This window comes from Setaria italica, chromosome IX (assembly GCF_000263155.2).
Source record: "Setaria italica strain Yugu1 chromosome IX, Setaria_italica_v2.0, whole genome shotgun sequence".
Classification (NCBI taxonomy): domain Eukaryota; kingdom Viridiplantae; phylum Streptophyta; class Magnoliopsida; order Poales; family Poaceae; genus Setaria; species Setaria italica.
In genome coordinates, this window is record NC_028458.1 from 4,222,414 (window position 1) to 4,231,764 (window position 9,351).

The window sequence follows — 9,351 nt, forward strand, 5'->3', positions numbered from 1 at the left end:
TCGTTGTGCCGTTGCCTGCTCGGCACTCACGTCGGCGGAGCTTGGCGGACGACATGGCCGTCACGTTCGGTCAAGTATGCTCGTGCAAAGCTTGCATGGATTTTGGTGGTGGGCGTTTGTGGTTATACGGAGTGTCTGGGCTCGGACTCGGGCGGGCGCACGAGGAGTTCGACACGCGCTCGGAGCCCGGGAGGCCGCGCCCGCGAGTGCGCATGTGGCATGTGCAATTGCAAAAACGTAGCAGGGGGGATCTCTCCCTGGTTGCCGACCACCAGCAAACGCTCATCTTGAAGAAACGTCTCCATTTTCCGTCGATGTTTGCGCAACTCTGCTTTGTTCCTCTCAAGTTCCCAGTTACAGTAAACTGTATTCAAAGTGCAACTAGTCCATCCGAGGAAGACCAAGAGGCTGGTATCAGTGTCCAATCCCAATTCTTATGCTATCTTCCCGTTTCGTTACGCTGGAATTAATTTGTTAGACACCGAAGAATTTTGATTGTGATGTCACAATACAGCACAAAATCTGGAGGTATGTACAATGAAAACAGAGAGTTGCTGCTTACAGTCATTAGTAGAAACCTATTTAGCAGCACACGAACGCGAAAATTACAATCAGATACTAGAATATCTTATTTATTTGAATACTGGCAAAGAACACGCGCGCACGCACCCTCTTTTCTTTTATATACAGAAACTCATAAAAGTTGTTTCCACAGGAAAACCTACATACATATTCAGAACTAGCCTAAGTTTGCAACACTTCCCAGTTAGTCAAGCCTCACACAGTTAGTCAAGCCTCACATGCACAGCACCCATGGCGTAACGATACATCAATAAGCTCCCTTGCTACATCAGTGATGATGCCACCCAATATGTTCTTCTCTAAATCCTTGACAACTTCATTCTTCTCGATTGGCAGGTCCCGCAGACGGTTCCAACCAAAGTCCCACACTGAGTTAGCATCAGAATGTGTATGTTCAATGTCACTGAGGAGTACCATTTTCAAGTTTTCAGCTGTGCTATTGTCACTCTGTTGATGCAGTTTCCTGGGGATGTTCAGAGACTGAATATCGCCGTCCAATTCTCTGATAAGATCACTCAGAGTCTGTAGTTTCAGGTTAGCAGTGCGCGTCGTGCTAACGTCGACCATCGCCTCAGTTCGTTTACCTTTCCTTCTGATTACTTCCCGTCCTACGTCTGAAAGAACCTCGTTTCCTTTGTCTAACCACTTCCCTGTGTTAACATGGATAGCACTGACTGGAGCATGGAATCCAGTTATCGCCTTGGCAGTTTCAAGTAAGTAGGGATCCTTCAGCAACATTTCCGTAAGCAAGAGTTGGTTCTCTGTGAATGAATCACATGAAACAACAATCATCTTGTGATTTTTCGAATCTGTCAGGTTATCGGGCTTCATGATATGATCCAAACCTGCAATAAAAGAATAAGGTTGTCCAATGCTGGTTCAGGCATGTAGATTGCTCTGAAATTCTTTCAATTACTATAAAGTAAACAACTGGTTCTAGTTACAAATCAAGAGTATGCATACCATTTCTTGATTGATCATGCACTTCTGTCATTTGTTGCAGTTGTTGCTCCTGCAGCTCTCCCTCAGAAATAGTTTCTAGTATCTGTGTAGTCTCACTGGATGTGTGATCAACTCTAGCATCCTGCATGTTTGGACCAGCAAAATAAACATCATCAGCAGATGCAATACTTCCGTAATAATTACCCTAAATAAACTTTTGTAAAAATTCTTTTTGCAGTAATTCATGCAAAATGCTCCAATTCATCAAACTTACATTTTCCTCAGCAATTGAATCAGCAGTGGTCTGTTCAACAGTAGTGATTGGATCATTGATTTCTTCAGTGAATTGCTTTTCAGATTGGTCTGCTGAAATCCCACTAGTACTGTTGCTATCTTTCATCTCTACCGTGGATTGTTTGAATACACCATCATCACTGGGAGTGTTGTCCAACGGTTTCGGAGCCCCAGTATCATCTACTTTTGTCTCCTCTGCATTCTTCAGTTCTGTCATTGCAATATATTCAAACTTCTCTTTCGTACGCTTTGGTTCGGATCTCAGTGGCCTCTTGTGTTCTAGATTCTGACTGGCTGTTTCACTTTTTGTTCGGCGATAATTTTGACTGGCTGTTTCACTCTGTGTCGTTCGACTATAACTCTGCACCTTCTTTTCCATGATGTCCATGATGTGTTTATCTGTCAGCTTACTTTGTGGTTGCCTTCTCATTTTATCTGTCTTGGCAGTCTTTCCATTCTTTCCTTGAGCCTTGCTTTCAGGAGTGGCAAGGTTCTCCTTGTTAAACTTCTCCCTTGTCCTCCTTGGCTTCACCTCACTGTCTCTCTGTTTTATGCTTATGGTTTGCTTCTTTCCGAGATTTTGTTTATTTTCTTGAACAATGTCTTTCTCTTCTGTGACTGGTTTGTTCTTTGCATTCTTCCTAAATCTTTGAAGGAAATTCATCTTTTTTCCTGCACTGATGGCTGTTTTTTGCTGGTTGCTGTCTTCAGTCAGCTTCATGTCCTGATGGACTATTTTGTCATCAACTACTTGGCTTAGACTAGCTCTTCTATCTGTGCCTTCCTGTTTGCTTAACACCTGTCTCATAGTTTGCCTTGTTTGCTTGTCAGACATGAGATGTGAAAACCTATTCGACAGTACAGGTTCTTCAGACTTTGTCAGGCTGATGTTCCACTCCCTTGTCTGAAAATTCTTGCTTTGTCCTTTGGATGGCACCCGTTCTGAAGCTATAATCCGTATTGGTAATGTGCCAACCATCGCATTTTTCGCCGTCGCCCTTCTTGGCACTGCTTCAGGCTTTACAAACCTCTCTGTCCCCTTGCGCTCTGCAACCGCCTTCGCCGATGGAAGGTTCTCCAGCCCCATCAGCTTGGCAATCAGACTGGGCATCCTCACCTTTGAATCATCCTTCTCACCACTTGTAGCATTGCTCTTGGAATTGTTTGTGACAGCAGTAAACTGCAAAGGTGAGCTTTGGTTTGATCTGTAATTCTGAGACAAGCTGTGAGGAACGATCTGCATAAAAGCATCTGATGGGCTCCTTGCATTGTCAGCCTGCTCGGTCTCTGAATCATCATCAACGATCTCCACCAACCTTGCAGAAGCAGAACTCGTCGAATGTGGCGTCGAGCTCTTCCAATTCTCCTTGCCCCCCTCCAGCAGCAGAACCTTGCCTTCCCCTGAGGTTTCCATGTAATCCGAGGCATCTTGGAGCATCATAAGCATGCTCAGGGACTCCTCCAAGTCCATGGCGCCTCTGAGCAGCTGCTTCCCGATCTCAACCGATCCTCTCCTCACGCCACCGGAGGAGTACGCCATGAGAATGTCGTTCAGCTTCTGGACGCCGATCGCCACCTTGCCGACGTGCGCGCCAGGAGTCAGGAGGTGGCGCGCCTGCGTCGTCGTCCTGTCCGGCTCGCCGAAGAACATGGAGGCCCCGGTGCCCTGACGCGCCACGAGCTGGACGTTGTGGAGCTTGCCGCTATTGCTGAGCGCGAGGGCCAGCGCCATCTGCATGTCGACGCCGGTGTTGGCTGCGGGCGTCGTCCGCTTGCTGCCTCCTCCTCCTTGGAACGGCACGATGGCGTGCGAGTGGGCAACGGGCGGTGCGTCATGGCGGCGCGGCTTGCTGCCTCCGGCAATGGAGCTGTTGCCTTGCCGGTACTGCAGGTGCAGAGGAAACCGGTAAGGATCGTGAAATGGGAGGTAAAAAATTGAGCACAATAAACATATGATCGTTTGGGACTTTGCTGCTTACTAATCTGTTTGTTGCAGCTTCTGATCTTCCTACACGAGGAGCCGGAGCTGCTTGTTGTGGCTTCTGAAATTGAATTGGTTTCCGAGAATTTGAATAGGCATCTGCAGAACATGGACAGATACTGAATAATCTACTACGTATTGTCAATTTGTCATCTGAACTTGCTGCTCTTCTGAATAAACAAATGCAATTTATCTTGACGACAGACATCCAAAAAATGAAATTCCAGCACATTCAGATTAGTATGATGCGTCAAAAATAGGAACAGATTGCATAGTGCACACATTAGTTGCAGAGAGAAAACACTGTAACAAAAGCAAAAACACAGTGCCAGCCACTTTCCCGAAAAAGGAAAAAGAGGGCGAAGAACACAATGCCAGTGCAAAGCAAACACCGACGGACAAAGCCCCGGCGAGCAGGCAAAACTTACCCCGAGGCGCAGCGGTGTTCGCAGTTCCCCGCTGCGCCGGCGGCGGCGCCGACTCGAACCCGAGGCGCTCCCGGCGGCGGCGGAGGTCCTTGAGCAGCTTCTGGGCGAAGTCGGAGCCGAGATCAGGCACCTTTGCCATTTCCCCGCCGCGGAGGAGGAACCGAGGCCCTACTGCTCCTCCCCCTCCCCCACTGCACCATGAACCTCTCAGTTAGGTGCGTGACAAAACGGGGCGTTCCCTCGGGTTGGTGCGCGTGGGCGTTCCAGGGCTTTCGTTGTCTTCAACCTCACCGAGTCCTGCGGCGGGGTGAGGCGGAGGGTGGGGTGTCTCGTCCGGGGAGAGCCGCCATGTCAATCTCTCGCACTAGATGCTTTCGGTTGGGGGTGAGTGAGAGGATTGCCTTGGAAGCCACGGCCTCCATTGCTGACAGGAGCCTCTGGTTGCATCCCCAGTTCACCCCCTTCGCAAGCAAAGCCCGGTTGAACAGAGACGTGGCATTTGCGTTCGGATTCTCTTGTAGCCTAGCAGTAGCTTTTGGTTAGGTGGTAGTGGGAGTGATCTCATTTGACCATGATGTGGATTTGTCGAAACCATAAAGGACTTTGCTGTGACATCATCTTTATGGGTATTTATATATATTTCTTGATACGCCTTTAAGGTGGATAGGTTATGATTTTTTATTATCTTGAAAGAAAAGAGATATTAGAGAGCTAATCAAGGGGTGATAGATGAAGATGTGATTTACAAGCATTCCTCAGTACTGCAAAAGCTTGGAAAGATGCTTACGTCTTGTGGTACAAAGATCTTTATATTTTTCTTATTTTTTTTCAGAGTTTGAGCTTGCTAATACAGTGTATGATAGGGGCAGTTATAACAGCCTCAGTACCAAGGGGCCTACAAGAATCACTCCAAATTCTTTGTGCGCGACTCTGAACGGTCATTGGTGCAAAACATAGAGCAAAAGAATGTGAGATTCACTCCAGGGTCTACAAACAGGATGCACCATTAATCAATTCTAACTACCAACTTGCACACTAAAGGTTGACAAAAGAAAATCAACACAAGATATGTTCTGAAGACAAACTAAACCTAAAAGGTGAGCACAGATCACACGATGCAGGTGCACCCACAAGAGACGGATGGCACAAAATCTGGAAAAAGCTCCAAAAAAACATGAACTGGTCACCTAATCGAGTTTTATGTACAAGATGGCACATAAATTTCCACAATTTTTTTTGGTGCAACATCACCCTCACACCACACAGCAAATTGTCGGTCACTTAAGTTCCTTCATCAACACATTTAATTCAAGATCCCAGAATGCAGAGAGAACCATTGGACGTTCACAGTAACAGCAAGTGACTTCACTCTTATTATTTTGACTGGACTCATATTTACATCTCAAGGAGCAAAAATGATTGGCATTGCAAACAAGAAAGCATCAGATACCCAGAGAGACTGCAGAAAGGGAAGAACAGAAAGCCGCACTCATCTATGTCTATAGCATGGACAGGAAAGGTGGACAGTTAGCTTCCTACAAGACCAAGGTAGATACAAATCTACATTCATGGGGATCATTTGGCGATCAGGGCAGTCGGCGCCTGAAGTTCCTACTGGTGCTTTGGTATGTACGGACCAGCAAGCCGACACCCAATCCGATACCCACACAAACGCCAAGGCCGATTCCAACTCCAACACGGACCCCGGCATTAAACCATGAAAGCTCACCGTCCTCACCCTCTAGAAAGTCCTGCCTTGAGTACAAACTGTTATAGTCAACATCCACATCCGTCTCTGGTTTGGAATCCTGGAATTCTGATACCTGAAGCAAGTAACAGGAAAGATAAGTACGCTATCATATGGCAGTGACATAAATCATAAATGCATCATGCTTTACATAGGATATGTAGGACCAAGCAGCTTAAAGAATACGTCCCATGAACTGGCCCACAACTATATGTAAATTAATGTGCTGAATGCTGTATATCCATGAATACAGTGAACGTTTTCTCAATGCTGCGCAGAAGAGCTAAGAATCTTCATTGCTAACATTGGACATTAATACCCTGATTGTTATATCCATATTTACTGGAGAATTTCCATTGAGCAATCATCTTCCCATATAAAAATAACAGTAAAGCTGGTTGTGAGAAATCATCTTCCCATATAAAAATAACAGTACAGCTGGTTGTTCTACTAATGAGACAACTTCTTAGCACAGCTAATGATCTCTCTTCACATGTTCTATCCGTATGCATTTACTGCTAATCTCATTTGCAGAGTTTCAGTAGACAAAATTATATTGTTGCAAATTTGCAAATGAGATTCCTTCGCTAAAGATCAAAAGTGATGGAATGGTCAAATTTTGATCTCTTGATGTTCTCATAGGAGATAGGACACACTGTCTTGCGGTACAGTAGAAATCAGCTACCTAAGCTCCCAGTACCAATGAGCATATGAGCATGCCAGAGCACGTGCACTTTGAATATTCAACTGCTTCCCCCGGTCCTTTTATCAGATGAGCTGTAGACCAGCAATCAGATGTACATGAATCTGCCCAAAACAAATTGACCGAAGGACCTACCAATCCAAGTGCACCTCACAAAAGGTCTCATTGCAAGATAGGTACTAGGCTGATGTAATGGCTGTTATGAGGTTCACTATTATCTCCAAGTCATCCTCGTAAAAGAGTTACCATGAAGCAAGACAGCAACAACATTCAGTTTTTCGTTTCTTTTTTATTAAAAAAATTGTTCTAGGAGCAAATGCACTATACGGCCAATCAACCATGATACCAATATCCGGTAAACTCTCTTTCAGGAGAATAAGTTTGCACGAAGCTATGTATAAAGTGGTTTGGTGGCCCGTGGGCATCAACATGAGAAATGAAACAAATATGGAGATATGTAACTATACTTAAATAACACCAACATAGCAACACATATATACATCAGAAAAAAGTTAATTGAGCAATTTTATAGAAATATTTCTTGTCACATGTAGGTTGAGCATGGTCAAATCGACTAAACCAACAAGTTAACAGTAAACAAGTTACATCATAGCTGTTCCCTTGTGGTGAATAATTCACATTTGTCTCATAAATCATAACTGCGGTAAGTGGGAAAGTCTCTTAAAGCCAAAATAGTTCAGAACCCCCAAGTTTCAAGCACAAAAGTTTGTATGCTTCAGGCTAAAAGCGCACATATGAGATCGTAGTTGGATAAAAGCATTTGAGAATGGTCACGGTACAGATGGTAAGTACCTTCAAAGAGTCTTCAGCAGACTCTTCTTTCTGTTGTTCAGTTGCCTCATTCTCAGGGATGGAATCAAGCTTTAGTTTCATTTCAGACTTCCTCCGTGATATAAGCTGGATTGCCTTTGTTAATATGATAGGTGTGCCAGAGAAAGTGCCAGCAACATAAACTTCAATCACTGGCTGTACATATTCCGAGCCTGTGGAGAGTTTTCCCTTCAAGAAGCCATTACATGATGTTGATGATTGACATTTCATATTCCATTTCTTGCTACTGTTCTTTGATTCCCCAACTACTCCATTGGCATTGGACAAATCCAAATCTCCTGTGAGCAAGAGATCATTCTTATCAAAGACCTGGAACCTCACACTCCCTGTCATCCGTATATTATCCGTGCTCACAAATGTAGCTTCCTCAGTCTTTTTGTCAACCCTGTCCCTCCTGAGTGACGAGGATATAAACTCAGTGTGCATGCTGCTCCGCTGGCCATTCACCTCAATAACCGTATCAGGCGACAAAGGGATGTGGTTGAGCGTGAGATGCTCCGGTGCAGACTCATCAACCACACAATTGCTCACCCTAATGTAGAACACCTTCAAGTCAAGCCAAGGTGAAGACCTGGGCGCATAAAGTGGGTGCATAATAATCTTCCTCGCCGCCTCAAAAGCCACCCCGTCACCCATCTTTCTATATCTAATTGAGACAGATTCTTATCGCATTGACACAGACATAAATATGTAGACACACTACCAGAGCCTCTCTAACTGCAGCCTCAAGGACAGTTCAATTCTAGTACCTGCAAAAGCAACACGGCAAATGTTTAGTGCAATAGAAATCAACAAAGGAATCTTTTGTTAGACTGAAGCAACACAAACATAAACATGCTAACTTGGCCACAAATTTACCCACCAGACCAAGATGTCAAATTTTGCTAGACTTGTATTGGAAGCGGGACCAATTGACAACAAATGCAACTATAATTAACTCCATAACGTAACAGTTAGAACTCTAGTTCCAATATCTAGAAGTAATAGTGACCAATCAAATCGCTACCACGCACACATAATCCGAACAGAAAAGGATCAATTCTCCTAATCGAATCCCTAAAGGGAGCGGATTTAACGTGGGGCTGAACCTCCAAAGAAATTTAGAGAACAAAACAGGATTTAGCAATCCACCGCGCAGCAAAGAAATCCCCAAATCAGCGAACTGCAATAATTAGAGTATCCATTCCAGAAATTAGAGAAGGATTTGGATTCTATTGCTCTAATCAAAGAGAGAAGACCAGGACCAAGCTGACTCTTAGAACAGTCGATCCAAGCACGATAAGGGTTCCTTACCACGACGGATGAATCAACCCAGGTCCGGATCGATCGGCGCACCTGGGGCAGCAGCAGCGCGCAATAGGCAGCGGGCAGCGACAACAGGAGCGGAATTCCAGCCGACGAGCTCCCGTCGCAGGAGCCTTCGGGATGCGTGCGGCGGCGAGGTCAGGCGGAATGGTTCGTTGGGCGATGCCGGAAGCCGGGATGCGGGGCACGCGGACGAGGGGAGGAACAAGGTCGGGGGACGGCAATGGATGATGGAGACAGTATTTCTTAAAAGAAAATCTAGTTTGTTTGAAGGGGGTAGATTTAATAAAAATATTTTTTTTCAGCCACTTAATCTCCGTCAGAAGTTTCCCTCACTTCCTCTGTCTCCGTTTATAACATGGCTTCAGGCCACTTATTTTTTATATCTTGTCAAGATAATTGAAATCCTATAAAATTTATTTTGGTCTAAGAAACTGTAAATAAATAATTTTTTCCAATCCACATAAAAGTTCATCAGAACACTACTCATGCACAGAAGATCAACGGCTTTCGCCAT

General features: G+C 45.0%; 2 protein-coding genes across 2 annotated transcripts; both read right to left on the reverse strand.

The window, feature by feature from the left end:
* Window positions 1-533: 533 nt before the first annotated feature.
* Window positions 534-4,718, reverse strand: LOC101756602. Its single transcript, XM_004981521.3, has 5 exons — window positions 4,228-4,718; window positions 3,798-3,898; window positions 1,799-3,703; window positions 1,546-1,666; window positions 534-1,427 (listed from the first exon to the last, which is right to left on the reverse strand). Exons 1-5 carry the CDS (start codon window positions 4,364-4,366, stop codon window positions 790-792), a joined length of 2,904 nt encoding a protein of 967 aa, XP_004981578.1. The 5' UTR covers window positions 4,367-4,718; the 3' UTR covers window positions 534-789.
* Window positions 4,719-5,497: 779 nt separating this feature from the next.
* Window positions 5,498-9,071, reverse strand: LOC101757015 (uncharacterized protein At1g01500). Its single transcript, XM_004981522.4, has 3 exons — window positions 8,823-9,071; window positions 7,491-8,278; window positions 5,498-6,050 (listed from the first exon to the last, which is right to left on the reverse strand). Exons 2-3 carry the CDS (start codon window positions 8,163-8,165, stop codon window positions 5,814-5,816), a joined length of 912 nt encoding a protein of 303 aa, XP_004981579.1. The 5' UTR covers window positions 8,166-8,278; window positions 8,823-9,071; the 3' UTR covers window positions 5,498-5,813.
* Between the last annotated feature and the right edge of the window lie 280 nt (window positions 9,072-9,351).

Coding starts and splice junctions, on each gene's coding strand:
- LOC101756602 (XM_004981521.3), bottom strand. CDS start 4,366: ATGGCAAAGGTGCCTGATCTCGGCTCCGACTTCGCCCAGAAGCTGCTC. Junction 3,704..3,797: donor AAGCTGCAACAAACAGATTA/GTAAGCAGCAAA, acceptor CTGCACCTGCAG/TACCGGCAAGGCAACAGCTC. Junction 1,428..1,545: donor GCATGATCAATCAAGAAATG/GTATGCATACTC, acceptor CTTTTATTGCAG/GTTTGGATCATATCATGAAG.
- LOC101757015 (XM_004981522.4), bottom strand. CDS start 8,165: ATGGGTGACGGGGTGGCTTTTGAGGCGGCGAGGAAGATTATTATGCAC. Junction 6,051..7,490: donor CTGCTGAAGACTCTTTGAAG/GTACTTACCATC, acceptor TACTTGCTTCAG/GTATCAGAATTCCAGGATTC.